This window comes from Meles meles, chromosome 7, assembly GCF_922984935.1.
Source record: "Meles meles chromosome 7, mMelMel3.1 paternal haplotype, whole genome shotgun sequence".
Taxonomy (NCBI): domain Eukaryota; kingdom Metazoa; phylum Chordata; class Mammalia; order Carnivora; family Mustelidae; genus Meles; species Meles meles.
This window is the reverse complement of record NC_060072.1, coordinates 134935069-134956406: the sequence shown is the minus strand read 5'-3', so window position 1 is coordinate 134956406 and position 21338 is coordinate 134935069. Positions and strand designations below refer to the sequence as shown.

General features: G+C 38.9%; 1 protein-coding gene across 1 annotated transcript in view; it reads right to left on the bottom strand.

The window, feature by feature from the left end:
* Positions 1-438: 438 nt before the first annotated feature.
* GPR158 (G protein-coupled receptor 158) overlaps positions 439-21338 on the bottom strand; it is a 425723-nt gene continuing 404823 nt past the window's right edge. The window contains exons 8-11 of the mRNA XM_046014062.1: positions 16123-16261; positions 9378-9483; positions 5680-5826; positions 439-4888 (exon numbers count right to left, since the gene is read on the bottom strand). Coding sequence (XP_045870018.1) covers positions 3413-4888; positions 5680-5826; positions 9378-9483; positions 16123-16261 — 1868 coding nt within the window. The 3' untranslated portion in view covers positions 439-3412. The remainder of the gene's footprint in view (positions 4889-5679; positions 5827-9377; positions 9484-16122; positions 16262-21338) is intronic.

The following is a 21338-nucleotide window of genomic DNA, read 5'->3' as shown; positions in this document are numbered from 1 at the left end:
GCAGAATTTCAGCCTTGGGAGCTTGCCCACTTGCCCTCTCTCTTAAGCCTCCCTTGACTCCATGAATTAGTCAGGTTCTCCTCTATAGTAAGACAGTGATGATTGGATACTGGATATTGGAATTCTTGTTCATCTAAAGATCATCACTGCTTAGCAAATGGCCTATGTGTGTTCAGTAAATTAGAAAAGGTAACTGGATTACTTCCCATTTGGGCAGAGCTTTCTTAAATCAAAATCAGGAGCTTTAAGAGGTTTTATTGGCTCCAGAGGATGACCTGTATGTTTGAGGCCACATTTGGCGAATCCCATATGTCTGTAGATGGGCATAAGAGGATGTAGGTGCATAAGTGTACCAAAGCCAAGGATACATGGGATTCCCTCTAAAGCTGGCTAGGTGAAATAAATTTGATTTTTGATAAACACGCAAATCATCATAAATCACCTTCATATAAATATGTTTTATTGCAGAGAAGTTATAATTATTTACATGCTGTAACACATCACAACATAAATTTACCAAATATTTTTCATGGTGGGATGCTGTAGGTTTCAGATAATAGTTTCAGAAGAACCACAGATTAAGTGAAGAGACTTACAGTTTTATTGACTCTACAACTCTCGGTTGCTAAATGCTAGAAGTCAAAAGGCAGTGTTTCTCAGTCCTACCTTTCACCACTTGCATGCAGGAACCTAGGAAGCAAATACAAGGGAACTGTCGAGTTTCAAATCCATATTGCCACCAAAGTTTACAATGGGCTGAGTTATAGTTCATGTTGTAAAGCATTTTAATGCTTGCATAAAATATACAGTTCTATTAAGGTTGGTATAAATCTACTTATTTATAAACCCTGGCTTAAAAACAAGGACAGGAGGCAGCCTGCACATGCATTGAGAAGGACAACCTAGCAAATGTTTGTGACCTTAACAGTGTGGATTCACTTTCTTAATGTTACCGATCTAGGAAAATAACCTCAAGAATCATAGATTTAAACTTCTCGTGGTGATAAGTAATGGCAATGAAACTCTAGGAAAGACCCGAGGCACTCTCACGATTTATGCTGGTGGAGGAAAATCTATGGTTACTGTAGAATGTCACTAAGGTATAATTTGGCAAGTCTTCTTGAAGCCACATCTCCAGCAGGATCATCCTGAAGTGCAATAAGTCACCGATGCTTGAACTGCTTATTTCTCAAAAAGTGAATAAAGTGCTAACAGACCTCGAACATAAATGAAACAAGTAGGTGGGCCTAGAAATTCCAAACCAAGTTCACAAATGTACCTTAAAGTTGTGTTCCGAGGTTACCAAAGAGAGAGGCCTTGACTGGAAAGGAAGAAAAGAAGGAAGTAAATGAAGGAAACGCAGAAAAATAGAATTTCTCTATCTCTTCACACCCACCCCACCAACCTGAGTAGCGCACAAAGCAAGCGAATGGGTGAGGAAGATGGACGCACAGCTTTGCAAAATGGCGACGTGCTCGCTTCCTCCTGAATAGAAACCAGTGAGAAAATCCTGATGAGGAATAAGGAGAAGTCCTAGTTCCTAGCTTCCACTGAGGATGATCTTCTCTCAGAACAGCCCTCTACCTACTCTCTGATTCCCTTTTCTCTCCTTTTATCCTCCTAGCATGTTCTCCTTCCTGCTCATGAGATGAAAAACCGTGCGTTAGGTTGGAAATGTCCTGGCTGAGGAAGCCGTCGATCCTTCAGCATCTAGTATGAGAGAAAGGGAAGTCTGCGTTCTATCCTTAAGTGATTCTTCTTTAAATAAAATGAGACGGAGCTTTGGAATGGAATCTCTTGCACGATCACATCAGTAGGGCTAAGTCAGCAGCTTAGGATTCTCATGCCAAGTGATCAGGGTGGAACGCAGTACATTTTACAAATTTTGCTCTGGGGACTGTTTTGCTTTGCAAATAAACCTTGCTTTTTTTTTTTTTTTTTGAGCTGGGTGGCTCACACCGGCAATTTGCAGGACTTGTAAGTTTTCCAGGGCTTGGCAGGAGGAAGAGCCCACACCACCTTATAGGCTTTGAATAAATCAGGTGATAAACCTCTTTGGGATTGAAGCCCAGCAAGTGTTACCCCTAGCTGAAGCAATGAATAAGAGTTATGAGAATAAGTAGTTTAAGGTAATTTAAAATATATATTCAGTATGCATAATAAAAATAGATCCGTACAATGATCTTGATGCTATCATAATTTTTCTCTTTAAAAAAATACTCCCTTGAAAGTGCTATCAGTAGCTCCCTTCCTGTCTGTGTTTTGAAAGGCAAATTCCCTGGCCCTGCAGTACTGTTGTAATTCTCATGTCATTCCTAGAGGCTTCCCTTTTCAGTGGCGATAATCATGTGCAGTATGTTTTTCTCACTCTTACGTTTTTCTCACTCTTAGCTTCTTCCTGGCGAAATCCTGCTAAGTATGGAATACTGAAAGGATTAAAAGGGACAGTAAATTGGAATGAAGGTGTGACCTGTCTCTGACTCTAAACAAACAATAGGTAAGTTGTCCTTTATTGAGACATACGACTCGGTAGGACCCCTGGATCTCTGAGTCCTAACAAGAAGTGCAAAACAAGTAACTCAACTTGGTGTAAAAAAAACCCTGATTAAGACAGTATAACAAACCATGATGTGAAACAATAGAGTCAAATCCAAATTCACAATATATAAACCACAGCCAAAACGGAAAGATTTTATCATAACGGTTATGGCTTCCCAAGCCAGAGAAAGCTTACTGTACTTCGAGAATCAACTAAAGTTGGTAGATAGCAGGGATTCTGGAACTTGCAATAACAACTGAGTAGCTGCAGATTGCATAAATGTGTTGTGTCACGTAATATCAAAGTTATTTGCAAAAATTATACAATCTGGAATGCTTGAATATGAGACACAACAATGTACTGAAACATACATTTATAAGAAAATGAGAGCAATCATTAATATAAAAGGTATTTTTGGGATGCATTAAGTGAGCAGTGCTATCAAGGTTAAACAGGTGAAAGAAGTTCAGTTAGCTACTTAGAACTTCGGTCATATAGGTCTATACCTTCTTCTTTGCAGAATCTCATACCTCTTCTGTGTCTTCTGGTTGACCTTGCTTAGGATCTTCAAAGAGCCACGGGTAAATACTGATCAGGGGCAGACAGTGAGGGCGACTCCTGCTAACCATGCTGAAATGTAAGGCTTCTCCTCGTGTTCCCAGGGGAAGACAGACTTCCCTTGGCCAGTCTAGTTCTTCCACTATGACGTTGCTCTGCCCTCCCAGTCTTTTTCCACCTGTGACTTTCACGTTTCCCTCCGATGACAAACACTCTTTGGGAATTTTTGATCCTTCTGTCTTCTGTCAGATTCAGAGTTTCTTCCTTCTCCTTTTCTTTCTGGGGATGCTACACTTTAAAAGGATCCCTGACCTCTTATTTGCGAGGCCCTGCCATCTTATTTGCACTTAGAGTGCAAGAGGCAGGTAAAGCTACACTTCTTTCAGCATTTGGTTGATATGGGGCCTCAAACTCCCAAGGACACACCTCAGCTCGTGATGTTAAAGGCTGTCGAAGGTTATTACTTGAGTTATAGGAGCGGGGCGCATTTTCCTCAGGGGAAGAGGTCTTTTTTTCCTGGTCTCCTGTTGGGTTGAGATTTTCATTCTCGATTTTTGATGCTACAACTTTGGGGGGCGGTTCTTCGTACTGCCCAGCACACATGTTGGTGGCATAATGCTGACTGCCGCTCTCATCTTTGGCTCTCCCTGGGGGAACCTGAGTCTTAGAAATCAAAGGCTTCTCATCTTCAAAACCGGGCTGACCTTGGCTCTCCCAAGGGCATACCTCAGCCTTGTCTATGCTCTTCTGACTGGTTTGCTGACACAGTTCAGCTGCCTTGGGCTTCTGATGAGATTTCTCCTTTAAGGAAAAAGTTGGGTTTTTCTCCATCTCAGAAGCTGCAATAGATACGTGTTTTTGAACTTTTGATTCTGAAGGCACGAGACCGGGGGCCAGGTCATAAATCTCCCAAGGGCACACTTCCCCTATGTCAAAGTTGTTCTTCTTCTTGGTGGTGCCTGGGCTCATGTCAGAATTGGCAGTGGGAGGGTTGACCCTTTGTTGCTTCATAATCCCAGATTTCTGAGGTTTTCTTGGCTCCTCCAAATGATTGGAGTTTTGGGGGGCAGAATCTTTAGTCTCTGCATTATCTGAATTGGAGTACTTTCTGTTTGCTTCTTTATCTTTTGGCAGAGGTTTCTGGGATTTCGCACGTTCCTCCATGCCTGATGTTTGGGTTTTCCCAGCCAATCCAAGAGTCTTCTCCTTGGCACTTGCTATGACACTGAGAGACTTCTGCAACACGGATGTTCGGGGGTGGCCCGGCTTCTTCTCTGAGCTGAGATTGTGAGCGCTCGCCGACTTACACACCAAAGGCACAGACTCTGTGGACTCGGTCTCACTGTTTTCTTTCAGCTTCTGGGTTAGTTTTTTACTTGACAGAGACTCCAGTGTGGAATTTTCTGTAGTCTCCTCTTCTTGGCTTTCCACCGGTAAACTGTTGGACTCTTCCGTGTGCTCCCGCACGTGATCGTAAGTGCTGTGCGATTTCTTCAGCGAGAAGACTCGGTTTTTCAGGGACTCCTCTTTGGGCTTCCCGGTGTTACCTGAAGACTCTTGTGGGTTTTTCCTGGTCAGGGCAGTGCTTTTGGCCATGCTGTGGTCTGCGACTTCCTTGTCCTCTTTGGAACACTGCCTGCTGACCGTCTCTGGGATCTCAGTGATGCGCCTCATGATGGAACGGCCCAAGCCCTTCTTGGAGCACCGCTTTTTCTGGAGGTGGGGGTTATTCGTAATCATCTTCTTTCTTTTATATATTTCCAGCTGGGCATAGAGTTTCTTCAGCTCATCCTGCCAGAACAAGAGCAAATTCACAGAGATGCGGAACTTAGTGGTTCAGCCAGATACTATTACTAAACGTAACTTGGTCAGTAAGCTTGAACTCTTTAGGGAAACTGACCTACAGCTTTTCATACCATGTGTGCTCATCAACCTTCTCCTCATTCTTACTTTTCTGATGAACCTGTGTTCTGTTACACATAGAGTTTGAACTTTAAGACTTGTACACATGCATCCTGCACATGGAATGAGCCCGTTGGACTTACAAGTTGTGTGGGCCGGACTCAACCTTGGCCATAACAAAACACAGCATATCGTGTTTCCTAATCAATACTGGAAGCATCATGTAGCCATTGATAAAATTACCTGTAACGTGGATTAGGTGTAGGGGACAACAGACCATCAATTACTAAAAGCAGTTTCTTACTCCAAATGCTGATATATTGTCACAGATTACTTTGAGTAATCCGGGCTTTCTGCTCGCAGATCTATCCTATCTCTCTATCAGCAAGATGTCAGAACCTGTAGTAGGGAACGTGTATCATCAGTTCATCATCATGACTGCTCCTAAGTCAGTTGTGACTATCAAGATTGGCCTGTGTAACTTCTACCATGATGGGGGTTTTAGAACTGGGTTAGCCCTGCATTCGATGTTTTCAGTTCTTACGTGCACACGTCCCCCCTCTCTTCTTCCCTCTGGGCCCAAGTGCACGCAGGTGAGCATATGGATATGTCAGCCCACACGTGCTTGCCTGTGTGCATGGGGTGAGCCCAAAACAGGAAGGCTGAAATACAGACATTACCCGAATGTCTTCCGGGTCTAAGCTATGCTCACTCCACGCAGAGTTGATGCTGCTGTTCAGGTAGGACCCAGACCGGCCCAGGTCCAGCTCATCTTCATACGCTTCCGTAGCAATGTCATCTCGGGGGTTATTGCTTGAATGTGAAAACTGCAATAGAGATGCAGAATGAGCTGCAGACGTTAACCCGCTGGCAGACAGAGCAGAAAAATTTGTTAAAGGTTCTCATGTTCATATCATTTCTTCAGTTTCGATGAACTCATTTACCAAGCTCCTTATAAAAGATCTGTTGCTATATTTATGTTTTGCTTTTCACGTTACGCACTAGAGCTCTTAGGCCATCTTAATACGTGGCTCCTTAATACATGGTTCTCCTACCCCTATTTTCATCTTTGTCTTTTCTCCAGGCTCACAGTGTTCACTTACATTACTCTTCATATATGTTATTTGCATTCTGAGAATGAAAATAAGTCGAAAAACCCACACAAATGTTCTCCAAGAGTAGCAATTTGGACCCACTGGCAGCTGGAGGGAAATTTTTTTTTTTTTTTTTTGAGCAGTAGGGTCTACCTTGTGTTTCTTGTTCTGCATCACCTAGGGGAGGCTATATGTCACCGAAAGGTACAACTGGCCCTGATCACAGACAGTGACTTTGAGTCTACTACACATGGCTCCAGAAATGTTGCCTCCGAGACCTAGGGGACAGGCGATCTGCATGCTGGCATCAACTGTGTCGACAGTCAGATCGGAAACAAATCATGGACGCTCTCTGGAGCACAGGGCTCTTTCAGCCTAAAATGATGATGATATCTAAGCGTAAAACTCAAACGTTCACTGAAATTACAGAATTTTTTCCTCAAGTTCAGCATTCTCAAGTTCCTCCTTCATCACATTTTGAGGTATTTTTATTATTTTCCCGTGGCCTTTGGATATGTTTCAGTTTCATGGACTCTTGCTATCTCTGCTCTTCATCAAATGGAGACGTGGAGAAGAATGAATTGGGGAAATGACGGAAAGCAGGGAGAATCAAAGCAATCTGGCCAATTCTCATAACATATAAACCAACTGATTTTCCTATGAAAATGGAGAGAGTGATATAGGGAACATGGGTTCTCTTCTCCCAGCTGCTCATGAGGTCAAATATTCCTTTAAAAAATGAACAGATCACCCTTTCATGATACAGAGCTATTTTAATGTCAATGTTTGTTAAAATATTTAAGTGGCAGGTGAACATCTATATAAGAAAACATGAAACAGCAATTCTCTACGTAAGGAATCATGAATATTTTGTAACTGGAACTGACTGAGAAACCACAGAAACAGGTGACTCTTTCCTTCATTCTTCTACTTACGTCTGTGGTTCTGACGTGCGTCAAGAATTTAAGGCCATAGAGATGAACAAAACAGAGTCCCTCTCCTCCAAAATCTCAAATGCTACGAGGAAACCACCCAGAAGTTACTGATAAGAGAGTAAGTGTTCTTGAGCACAGTCTCAGAGATGATCGTGAGTTTAAGGAACACTCGTCGTCAGATAATATCCATTTTCTGCTTTATTATTTGTCCTTAGTATTTATATCTATCTAAAAGAGTATTTTGAATGCTTATCTTAATCTATTTCTTCTGTGTTCCCCTCGTCCACAATATAAATACTACAAGAGCACATTTTATCTGCTCGTTATTCTTATTCCAGGATATAGAACAGAGCTTAGTGAAGCCCCTCAATGATTTTGTTAAATTATCTCAAGTTGCGATATAGTTCACATACCATAAAATTCTCCAATGTCAATCGTACAGTTGAGTGCTTTTTGGTCTATTCATGGTGCCGTGCAAAACATCACCACTATCTAATTCCAGAATATTTTCATCACCCCCCAAAAGAACCTTAAACCCACGAGAGTGGTCATTTCTGTTTCCCCAGCTAGTGACGACCACTAACTTGCTTTCTGTCTCAACAGAGCAGCCTGTTCTGGACATCTCATATACATGGAATCTCATATACATGGAATGGCTTTTGTGTCTAGCCTCTTTCACTTGATGTCACGTTTTCAAGGTGCGTACTAGCCGTAGTGCGTAGGGGTGCTTTACTCCTTATTGTTGGGTAGTGTTGCATTGTGTAGATGACACTGCATTGTGCTTCCGCATTTATCAGTTGATGGGCATTTGGGTTGTTTCCACTTCTTAGCTATTATGAATAAGGCTGCTAGGAACATCCATGTGCCGATCTTTGGATGAACATGTGTTTTCAATTCTTACCACTGAATGAGCAGTCTGCATATGTAGTACCTCCATCTAATAAAAATGTGACCGTGTAATGCAAAGTATGAAAAAGGAGAAGATAAATTGCAGTAACAGATTAGTCCATGAAAACTGTGGCTATTTGGAATATATAATTCAAGTAAGGAATAAAATAAGAATTTTGTTCTGTTTACATTTGTTTGCCCTTTTAGTCAGGCTGAATTTTAATGTTTCGCTTATGAGAGGAGGTAAAACCTGGAGTGAATGACAAGCAATCATAAATTCTTGTCTCAGCTGTGTTAATATTATATTGCGTGGTACTAATACAGATAAATGATGTTCCAATATTTTGTTTTTCTACGTGTAAATGAGGAAAATAATAATAATGCTCTAACTTGGGGGCATCTGGGTGGCTCAGTGGGTTAAAGCCTCTGCCTTTGGCTTGGGTCATGATCTCAGGGTCCTGGGATCAAGTCCTGCATCGGTCTCTCTGCTCAGTAGGGAGCCTGCTTCCCTGCCTACTTGTGATCTCTGTCTGTCAAATAAATAAATAAAAATCTTTAAAAAAAAAAATAATGCTCTAACTTGTTTTTTTCCCCACACTCTGATATCATATTATTTCATTGTAAGCTGTTTTATTGCTATCGTGTCATAGATGAAGAAACTGAACCTCAGAGAGATGAAAAGTTTTGGCTAATATCACACTGTATAGCCAGTGTGAGTGGAACATATATTCTTAATCCTGGTATTCTGAGTGCTGGCCCATTTTCCCCCACTTCGGTATGCTGTCTAGATAAGTCTTTGCCAGAATCTATCATTATAAAGCAAGATTTTTCTATATAAAATATTATAATTATTTACATAAAAATTTTCTGAATGTTTACAACACAAAGTTTCCTGAATATAAATCCAAACAGGAGGATTCTTAGAATCTCTTTAAAAATTACTTTGATGTTATAGGTACAATAAAAGTTACCTTGGGCCCATAATTAAATCATATCTGAATATATAAATATTTGAGAAAGGGGCACCTGGGTGGCTCAGTGGGTTGAACATCTGCCTTCAGCTCAGGTCATGATGCTGGGGTCCTGGGATCGAGCCCCGCATCTGGCTCTCTGCTCAGCAGGGAGCCTGCTATCCCCTCTCTCTCTGCCTGCCTCTCTGCCTACTTGTGATCTCTCTCTCTTTCAGATAAATAAATAAAATCTTTGAGAAGGAGCCAAACCAGATGATGAGTTTTGTACAAACTGAAGAATTTAAAAATTCTATGGGATGTTTAATAAATTCTAAAAGAAAAGAGATATCTAGTTCCCTGAGGAGAGAGCTTTAAAACATTTAGTGTCAACTAAATCTCCACACTTCCCTTTCCCTATATTGCCAGATACTTTTTTTTTTAAAAGAGGAAACAACTCCATGCTTATTTAAAATAACTGTCTTGTAAGAGAAAAATAATGTTAAAGGAATACCTTTGGAATCAAAAGCAACCCAATGGTGACTGTCACAGTCAAATGAGTATGTGCAAAATACAGCATTAGCATCCAGTCAGACTGAAGTCTTGAGGCAAGAACGAATCTGAAATGAGAATTCACCAAGTTAGTAATCCAACAAGATCCCTACTTAAAATACTAGGATATTTGGAAACCTTTTTTCCTCAGTGTTTTTTTAAAAAAAGCAAGCAAGTGTGAAGAAAGCTGCCCTGTGGTCTCTGTGGCACACATTTTCATCACAGAACAAGACCCAAAGTAACCTTGACTGCATACATAAGACATGAACTCCTTAATTATTATTTTAAATTATCAGTAGTAGGAAAGACAGCATATAGACATATAATATGCTAATCATTTCCTGGAATAATTATTTTGTATGTCAGTGGAATGTCTAAAGTGAAAGCAGTGAACACATGTGAATTCAAAAGAACAGATTTACAAACTAGTGGCTTCAGGCAAATTTGGGTTATAAGACACAGAACTCTTGATTCTAATCTTTTTCCTTTGAAAACGTTAATTAAGAAAAAAAAGGGGTGGGTAGTTATCTGTCTTTGTGAATGACCTCAGAGGCTTAAATGATAATGCAATGGTTAAATGAATATACTAATGGTTTGTAATATACATCTTTTAAAATAAAGATTTTAGTTGTTGTGAAGTGTCAAATTGTCTTAAGATTACTGAAAATCCTATCTTGCTGAGGAATTTATAAAACGGTGTTCTAGGACATTCCTGCAGGCAACATGTATAGGAAAAATTCAGTACTGATACCTACTCTGGTGATTTTGGAAGGTTTTCATAAATCAATAGGTATGTGTACACACTAAAAGTCAGGTTTTAAGGACTCATTCTTTTGCAGAAACCAGGTGATGAAAATTTTATTACGGTCATTTTATAATCATACTCTTCTTTTAATTTTTTCCCATGCATTGTTTATCCATGAAAGCTAAATATGAGATTTTATTGTGTTTGGAATTAAAGAATTGGCATTTTTAAAAAAAGAGTTACTTATTTATTTGAGAGAGAGAAAGAGAGAGAGAGAGAGAGAGAGGAGAGCAGTGGGAGGGGCAGAGGGAGAGGAAAAGAAGGAGAGACGCAGATTCCCCACTGATAGCCTGCAGAGCCCCATGTGTGGCGCAGCTCCCCACCTGGAGATCATGACCTGAGCTGAAATGGACAGTCAGATGCTCTGCTGACTGAGCCATCCAGGTGCCCCTAGAGAATTAGCATCTTGATACACTGATATATGTCATCAGATTTGAAAAGCTAACATCTTAAGAAAATGCTTATGATATAATCATAACACAAACACATGAATCTAAAAATAGAAGAAACTCATTTTATACCTGCATTATGCCATATTCATGACAAATTTACTAAGTAAATTAGTATTATTAGTACTTGAAACAATTTCCATCAAGGGGATTTCTTCCTCATTTTCACCTCCATCCTATCCCCGTCTTCTCCCCTCCCCTCCCCCCCCGAATTGAGCTAAAGTGGAAGCTTGAGAGTTGTTCAACATGGAGATAGTTTCCTCTGTGTTTGGAGACATAAAACAGACTTAAAATATGTACATAGAAGTACAGAAAGTTCACGGTAGTTTACCTATAACCAAATAGCATTTTATGAATTATAACATCTTCTCTAACTCCTTGGCGAAAAAAAGTGGCTTTATGCCCGCCTTGAATCTGATTAAATGAATATTCACTTTGTTCGGGAATGACATACTTTTGACAGATCCTAGGCTGGGTCGGAAGAGATTTTTTTTAAGCACTGAAATAGGATCATCATACTCGGTAACAAGTAACAGTACCTGAGGCATAGGACTGACGCATAGAAGCAATATAAAATTGTGACCTGGCAAATTATACAACCAAATCTGCTGGGGCCATTTCCAGCACTGGAACAGATAGTTACATCAAATGAGATGGATTTACATTCTAAAAGTGTTCTCATGCACTGCGAATTTCTGTCTCAAATGCCAACACAAGTGAACCTGAAGCCAGCCTGACGATATCTGAAAGGAACATGGTTACATATATTTTAAATTAAAATGGTGAGTCTTCCAAAAAGTTAATTTGAAGTACTCGATACTAACATCAACTGATTAAATTAATCAGTTTTTAAATACTGCTAGGTTTGTTAGGTTGCAGTTCTGAGTAGAAATATCTTAAGAAAAATTGGGTTTTGCAGTCTTCCTAAAGATTTTTCTTTAAAAGACTATTTCAACTTCTTAAAAAATAGAACAGTCAGGAACATAGAAATAGTTAAAAATTGAGGTTAAGAATAAAAGCAAACTTTTTAAAAGTCTTGCACTTGGGGCGCCTGGGTGGCTCAGTGGGTTAAGCCTCTGCCTTCAGCTCAGGTCATGATCTCAAGGTCCTGGGATCGAGCCCCGCATCGGGTGCTCTGCTCAGCAGGGAGCCTGCTTCCTCCTCTCTCTGCCTGCCTCTCTGCCTACTTGTGATCTCTGTCTGTCAAATAAATAAATAAAACCTTTAAAAAAAAAAAAAGTCTTGCACTTTCCCAAAGCTTTGCTCTATGCTTAGTAAAGGATTATAGAACAGATTAGGCAAAATGCCTTCTGCATTATTAGACTTCTAGACTTCTAAACTTAATCCTTTTAGTTTATTTTTGTTCGGTCTGGCAAATTTGGTGAGAATAAAAGTAAATCTGCATATAAATCTGTAGTCATAGCTTTAAGTTTACGTATTTACGTATGTAGATATGTTCCACAGTTATGTATATGAAATTTCATATTTTAAGCAAATAAGAATGAACATATCTACCTATTGAGAGAGAATATCTGCTGATGTTGGAGGCCTTGTTAAATATTATTTCATTCTAGTAGAAACCTATAAAGATGGGTCTAGTTGATTTATATTATTATGTTATTATTTCCTATTCTTGGACTTTATCAACACTGGAACCACAGCATGTATGAGTTCAGTCCACATATAAATAAGATATTATATATATACTTGATTTCTTTAATTATTACTGCCTATTGCTTTCTCCCTGCTCATCTCCCTAAAATCAGTGTTCTGTAGATTTACTGTGTTAAACTATAATTTAAACTATAATTCCATCTTTGGTCCTTTATGGCCATACAATTAAATTTCCAAGACAGAGTAGCTAATCTATATTATAATTCTTTGCAGCCAACATGCCACAATCTAATTGGGTTTGGTCTATGCAGAAAGGTAAGTTGAATTTGAAACTTAAAAGTAGGGCTTTCCAGCAATGTCCACAATAGCCAGACTGTGGAAAGAACCTAGAATCCCATCAACGGATGAATGGATAAAGAAGATGTGGTGTGTGTGTGTGTGTGTATATATATATATATATATATATATATAATGCAGCCATAGAAAGAAATGAAATCTTGCCATTTGCAATGACATGGATGGAACAAGAGGGTATTATGCTGAGCAAAATAAGTCAATCAGATCATATGATCTCCCTGATATGAGGAATTTGAGAGGCAAAGTGGGAGGTTTGGAGGGTAGGGAAGGAAAAAATGAAACAAGATGGGATCGGGAGGGAGACAAGCCATAAGAGACTCTTAATCTCACAAAACAAACCGAGGGTTGCTGGGGGGAGGGTGGGGGGAGGGGGAGGGTGGCTGGGATATGGACATTGGGGAGAGTATGTGCTATGGTGAGTGCTGTGAAGTGTGTAAGCCTGACGATTCACAGGCTTGTACCCCTGGGGCTAATAATACATTATATGTTAAATAAAAAAAATCAAGTAGGGCTTTCCATTCAGGTTTTTTTAAGCTTGCCTAAGAAAATACCAAAGCCTACCAAGGCCAATCATTCTGCTACCACTAGAAGTTGTCTTGAGGGAAGCTGATCTTTTAAGTAGGGCATGTCTATCAACACAAAGTCTACTAGTTCAACACAAAGTCCAACATGAACAACTCAGTAAGCTCTTGTGTCTATGTGAACCCAGCTAGGCTGATGGGTTGTCTGGGACTCTGCAGGAAAGACCTAAACAAAGTAAGAAAGCTAGTTGTTTGTTTGTTTGTTTGTTTGTTTGTTTTTAAAGCAAGCTCTAGGCATAGCATGGGGTTTGAACTCATGACCGTGAGATCAAGAGTCGCACGCTCCCTGCCTGAGCCAGTCAGGCGCCCCCCAGAAAACTATCCTGCATGAATATTTAGAATACATTTCTCCTCACCTCGGCCCATATTAAAACAGAATTTCCTGAAGAGTGGCTTCTATTACCAGATATCAGTTGAGGTTTGGGGGGCTATCATGGTGAATGGTTTGGAAAGTGCTGGTTAAACAAACTTAACTAGCTTTCCTTACAGCAGGATTTCTTGGTATGTCACACTGTGCTGTGACATTCCTAAAAGGGAGCTACCAAACGTAATGTGTTATAAATATACACAAGTGTGTAAGAACATCCAAAAGTGATATCCTAATATATTAACAGTGCTTATCGTCTTTGGGTGGTTGGATTTGGCAGTTTATTTTTAATCATTTTATGATTTATCTATAATAACCACCTATTGCCTTATTAGGAATTTTTAAAAGTTCATTTAAAAAAATAGCTACCTTGCCTACTTGGGCAAATTGAGAGTTTAAAGTCCATTGAGGGACACCTGGGTGGTTCAGTGGGTTAAGCATTTGCCTTTGGTTCAGGTCATGATCCCAGGGTCCTAAGATCCGAGCCCTGTGTAGGGCTCCTTGCTCAACAGAGAGCCTGCTTCTTGCTCTACCTCTGCCTGAAGTTCCCTTTGCTAGTGTGCTCACACACGCGCGCTCTCACTCTCTCTCTCTCTCTCTGTTAACTGTTAAATAAATAAAAAAAATATTTTTTAAAAAAAGTCCATTGAAAAAACATACTTAATGATGAAAAAGAACAGATGTAAATCTTAAGATAGAAAAGGAAAAAGATCAATTTAGGTAAATGATTTGAACAGATTTAATTTCTCGGGCAATTAATTTGATTCTAAGAAATACAGCAGCTGACGTAGGGCAAAAGTAGGAAACCCTTTGCATGACCTGGTCACATTCTGACAACAGAAGACATTTAAACAGTCTGTAAATTTCTTCTGGCATGCTTATAACTCTTTAATTTGTTTGTTAATATAGCATTTCACTTACAAATGGTTCCAGAGAAGCATGTTTGTTATATCTTGAAAGGCAGGTGTTTGATATTCTGGAAACAAACAATGAAAATGCACCTTTTCTTGGGAGGTGGTTTGGGAGAAATGTGCAGGCTGTGGGGCTCTGCCCACAACAGTGTTCTTTAGTGTTCACTACACGGTGGCTCACGGCATCCCCTCTCACATCCTTCAGCTCTACTTTGAGGACAAGTGAGAGAGCTTACTTTTTGCCTATTTATAACATGGTATTTTGTTTTGCATCTTTCCTTCCTCTTTTCTTTTTCTCTTTTCTCTCTTTCTTGAGAGGGGGCAAGACAAAGTAAGGAGACAAATTCCTTTGATTCCTGGTGTTTGATGGAGTTTCCAGGGTTGTCAAATCATAAATACTTCTTTTCTTACTTCAAAGTTGAAGAAGGGTAGGTATGCCTAAGGTTCAGCTGTTCTCTGGTATCATCTATTCCTACAAGTGCAAGATGTAACTTGATAATTATTGGCTAAAGTGAGAAATGATAAATATCTTCTAAAACTTCCAAAGATCCACACCTTCCCACTCTGACTCCCACCATTACCACTGGGGGAAAAGACAAATATTCAAAATTTCTCATTAAATTCTTACGTATGTCCTAACTTTGTCGAGCAAATGAAGGACATCTTTCTGTTGCTTTGCAAGTTATAGGATTCCTTTTTTTTTTTGTTCTCACTGAGGTTTTCATTTCATTTTCAGATATAAATAGGTGTAAATTCTCAGAAGATAAGTCATACATATTTCATTTTGTTCACTGTCATAAGCTACTTGCTTACTCCTTTGTACTTACTGACTATAGTAATAAATGGGATATTAAGAAATATTAAGCCATACTAATAAAAAGTCATTGCTAAAATGTGATAGTGATAAAACCTCATTGCACACAAAAATCCAGTCATCGGGTTGGAGTGGTTTTTTAGTTTTGAATTTAGCAGAACTAGTACACATAAGTTGACTGAGTATTAAGATTTTAAAAGTGTAAACCAGTGTATTAACACGAATGGAAACATAGACAATTTATCTACATCTACTTCATAATATTAGTAAGCATGTGTTGTTTTATATCTTCAGAACAAAAGACATTATATATCATAACAATATTCAATGATATTCCCATAAGTGGTTTATTAATACAGTAATATTGAGTTAACCTTCAGATAAATAAAGGTGATAAGAAAACATTAGAAGGAACTAAGAACATCAGTTTAGGAAAAAATATAGGGGCACCTGGGGTTACAGTTGGTTAGGTGTCCGACTCTTGGTTTCAGTTCAGGCCACGATCTTATGGGTCCTGAGACGGAGCCCCACGTTGGGCTCTATGCTCAGTGCAGAGTCTACTTGGGTTTCTCTCTCCCTCTCCCTCTGCCCGCTCCCCTGTGTGTTCTCCCTCTCTAATAAATAAATCTTAAAATACAAACAAACAACAAGCTATCTTCATTTGCCATTTCTGCGACAAAGACATTAGTCAACTTAAAAACACCATCCTTCCTAAATCTTTCCATTATGTATGCTATCCAGTTTTGCTATAAGTTAAACTGAAACACATCAGAGAAACAAAACGGTTACTAGCTCTACAGGGCACTTGCCTGATTGTGTGGAATACAGCAGAGATAATGAGCTCGTTGTGAACTGCAACAGCCATATAGCGTGGCTCGTGAAACGCTGATGGCACCGTCCGCACTGCATAGCAGAGATAAACACCCCACAAGAGGAATAAAAATTCAGCTGTGAGAAGGACACACACACAAAAAAAACAATTTTCCATTAGTTTTATAGGTGAATAATAATGTAAAATTTAAGTTCTTTAGCATGCATTTTGTGTTTGTTATAGAAACATAAGTTCAGTTAGAAACAGATGCATACAAAATGTCATTCACATATGCATACATATGACATATTTATTTTAAGATTTTATTGAGTGTCACAGAAGATTTTACAAAGGTATAGTTTGATTTTTGTTTTCTTTCTTTCTTTCTTAAAACAGTGGTTGGTGCCTCAGGTTTTTCTTTTGCTAATACCTGGCTTTTTCCTAAAACAAATATAGACTAATTTTCCACATCCTCAACCAAGTTTAAGATACGCATAGAGCATCTGGGTTGTAATGAAGTCATCAAGACAACCAAGGCTTGTAATGTGTTTATATGCAGCTTCTAGAAATTTAAACTCTTACTGCATTGAATCTGGTTCCACAACATAAAGATACCCATTGCCAGAAATGTGAGAAAATAGGTTGTTAAACATTCAGTGGCATATTTTATAAATGAACCATTATTTCTTCACATATGACAGAAATCTTATCTTTTATGGGTGGAGTGCTGAAGGCTTCATAAAATTCACAATCATCTTATTTGTGGGGCTCAAGTCAGAAGAGACAAGCATAGCACAGCATTTAAACATAAGGACTTTGGAATCACAGTAGACCTGATTGAAAATTCTGGTTCTATCTTGAATTAACTTTGCATCATCTAAGCCAACTTAATATTTCTGGCCACAGTTATCTTATTGGAAAATGACAATAACAAAAGTATATATCTCATGAGATTATTTGCTAATGAAATCAAATAATGTATATAAAGCATTTAACATAATTTCTGTCTGGTAGATATTAAATAAAGGAATAAATAAAAACACGTTAAATTGTTCTTATTGTTGAACATCTCATTTGACTTTTTTTCCAACCTGAACATCACTATTTTAACTCATTCTGACCACTAATAGTTCAATCCATTTTCTGACTTAGTGACACGACCTCACTGGAAGATAGTATCTAAAGAAGATAATATCTAATCAATCATAGCAAAGAAGAAAGCTTTAATTTGGAGAAAGTCTTTAATCAAATGCATCACTTCGAGGTAACCTATTTATTTATCTATTGAAACATTGACTTCCATTCCCATATGCCAAGTTGTTTACCTGCCAAGCTTTCAGCATATTTCGGTCAGTATTTAAACAATAGGTAGTGCCCTAATTACTGAAAATTCCTTAAGTAAACACATCCTTCAAGAGTTACTCTAAAACCCTGATGTGGTCAGAAGCCAAATATAAAATAAGCCACACTCAAAGAGCTCCATGAGATTTATTCAGTCCCAATTATTCAGTACGTTGGCCACTGGCCATGTGCTATAAATGCTTTTTTTTTTTTGTCCAGCCAAGTTCTACTGGATGAGGAAAAGTGAATCAGGAAATGCTGAGATCTTCTTGTACAACTTTCCTTCCTACCTCTTGTATTTCTGTCCATGGTACTCTTATTGCCTCTTTACCCAGGTGTGAAATCTCTGCGCCATCCTTCACTGGTACATTTCTACTTTGAGCTGTTTTTCATACAAATCATTCCTCTCAATGCCCACAATGACTATCTTTTAAGTGCCTATCATGTCACTCCTTATTGGTTACAATTATTTTTCAACTTCCCTTTCTAAACCTGAATTTACCCTGAGTTCATTCGTTCTTCATTTACTTGAACTTCCTTTTGATCACATCAGGATTTGTCCAAATCCCTGGTACTCCATGTGGATTAGCTGATTCACATTTCCACTACAGGATTCACTAAGACTCACTTAGGACCCAGGAAATAATTCCTGTTCCCCCCACCCCCACCCCCAAGGAAGACTAGAAGGGATTCAAGCTTGGGTAGACATGTCCTCACTTTTAAGACTTTCTTGCGACCCAGTCTTCATGTTAGCTGCCCACTTTGCTTATTCTTTTGTACTTGTATACTTTTCTCAGCCCCTGACTTGTCTAGTTGCTGACCCTCAGGCCAGGCTTTCATGAGGTGTTGTGTGCATCTTCATTCAGAAATCGGTAGTGCCTTTCTATTATTTTACAAATGCTTGGTCCTGGCACTCTTTGCCCCCATGACTTCATGGTATATGTCCAGCATGATCTTCCAATGCTCCCCAGCATGAACTCTAAGCTGATCTAGGCAGATTCATCCTCTGAACACTTCGAAGATTCCTCTTGCTTCTGAGTCTTTGGTCATGCTATTGCTCACACAAGAAATCTCCTCTTACCCGCATTTCCAAATCCAATCCAGTTTTTCAATGTTTAATTCAGGTCCTACCTCCACTGCAAGGCCACATGAGCTGATTTCACTTTGCATGGAATTTTCCCTCCTCTAATATCTTACAGTTTTTAACTACTGATATTACGAAATGTAGAGAATAATGCCACACAATATATAACTGAGAGAAAATCATGGAGTCTTGTTAATCACTCCATTCCTTAGCCCCAACTAGTAATGACCTCACGGCAAGAAGTGAGTCTTTATCTACTTATTTATTTACTTACTTTTTAAATTCAATATAATTCACATTCAGTGTTTATTCATTTCAGGTATATAATATAATGATTCAACAAGGAACTGAGTGAATTATTTTTTTCTCCCTTTGCCTACTTGGATAGCTCAACAGTACTGAGCAGACATAGATAAGATTCAATAAATATCTGCTGATTTGAAAGAACCTAAATGATACCAGTTTCAGGTTATTAGAGATGTAGAACCTCTGTTACCTTGGACACTCCATCTAACACTGCAGGCCTATACATGATCTAAAGGTTATATGGCATTATTATTAACAGTGGTAACTGCTGTTTACAGATGGGCCACTAAGGGTTTGGTGGTGTGTTTGGCAGTTAAGAATAGTTAAAGCAAAAATATTTTTAAACAACAGCACAAATATATGGTGAAATTGAAGGATTCACATGTAACTGACACTGTCTCCTTTTAAAGACGCTATTCCCTGCCACTTACTACCGTGTTTTTATATGATGTTATCCTGAAGACTGAAAAAAAAAAAAAAAAGGAAAATAGCTAGGTTAATTAGGCTACTACAATGTAGAATTATATTTAAAAATAAGAGATAAAATAAGATTCCTCCTAATAGCTAAGCCTGACATTAAAATCATTTCATTAGCAATATCAAACAATATGCTCTAGCTGAAAAACAATTTATTATTCAAAGTACCAATTAAACTAAATGTGATATAGGAAAGTTGTGCTTGGAAAAAAAATCAGTTTCATATAATTAACTTCAAACTAACATTGCAATTAGGAAAGAAAATATGCAGATGTTACCAAATTTTGCAGTGTTATTACGTGGGAGTTGAAATATGTGTTGTGCTTCTGCTTTAGAAAATAATTTCTGTGGTTAAATGATTTTGATGGGAGGCATGAGTATAGTTAAAAGGGGAACTGCATTTATATTTAAAGATCCAAATAGGGCTTTCAGAAAACTGAGGTATTTTACTTTTAATCTATAAGGAATAACAGTTTGAAAGTTAACTACCACAGCCTTTTAAAAATTAATAGACCATAATGAAAGTGATTTCACGTTATCATTCCAACGGGCTGGGTCAAGCAAAGAAGTGAGAATTTGTATCAGCTCTTGAAGACGCCTTAGCTCTGTGATCTTAGAACACCCACAAGGGCTGAGAGAAAAATGACTTCAAAGTACAAAATGTCTCACAAGATGTGGTCTCCTGCCTTGCCATGTTGCAAAGGCATTTTTTTTAAAGATTTTATTTTTTATTCGTTTATTTTTTATTTATTTGACAGAGAGAGATCATAAGCAGGCAGAGAGGCAAGCAGAGAGAGAGGGGGAAGCAGGCTCCCCACTGAGCAGAGAGCCTGATGCGGGGCTCCATCCCAGGACCCTGAGATCATGACCTGAGCCGGAGGCAGAGGCTTAACCTGCTGAGCCACCCAGGTGCCCCGGCATTTTTTTCTTAATAACATTTTATACTTCTTAGCCCCTTTAAAAAAATGTTTATATGGCACAAATAAATGTACAGATGAAGCATTTAGGTTTCATTTTTTTTTAATGTCCAAGGATGTCTTGTAACGTCTTCCTCTATTTTTCTCTAAGTCCTTCAAATTAGATATCTACTGTTTTATGCTAATAACATGGCAGGTGGCACAGAAGTGATCATGAAATATTAAACAACCTCAATAATCCTTGAGAGTAGCTCAAGTTCCAGTGTTCTAGGGCTCAACTGGCACACACGAGCCTTGATATTCTGGAGGCTTAGTTGCCATTTCTTTGGTTAAAATGAGAACAGTTATCAGAGTTATAATGCTTAAAACAAAGAGAATGATACTTTTGATAGAATTTTAAAGTTAGAAGGGACTTTATTAGACCATGTAGTCTGGGATACTTTTTTTGAGTGTGTATATGATTGCATATGGGTGGCTGGTGAATTGCTCTTACTCTGTTTGCCTGAAGTCCGTTTATTCAGCGTTGGGATAGTGAGTGACGGAGAAGGTGGGTGTTGCAGTGGGTTTCACAAGCAGGACAGTGGAGGCAGGAATGTCTGTCTGTTCCCTCCTCAGCTTTCTGGAAGCAGTGAGCCAAGGGATGGACTCTGTTGGGCTACCGAACAAGCCTGTGGAAAGCCTTGTACCCCTGTTCCCCTCACAGGGTTCACAACAGAGCAGAGCCTGGAGCACATGGCTCTTGTTCCGGACCAGTGTTCTCAAAATTACATCCCTGGCCTGAGGGTTCTTTTGCTCTATTACTAACAGGTAGAGACAAAACCCTGGGGAAATATTGTTTTAATTTTACGAAAGAAAATTTCCAAGCAGTAATTGTTTGTATTTAAACAATTAATATGTTAATCATAATTAGCTAGTACTTCCATTTGGACTGACTTTTTGTCCCCTCAGTCTGACTTGGCAGCGAACATCTGTTGAATGTGTCAGGCACTGCGCTAAATGCATTTTGTACATTACCTACATGTGTGAAAGCTTTATTATAGGATGGGGCAAAATTCTGAATGTTCCAATTTCAAGCTTGCATCTGAGATC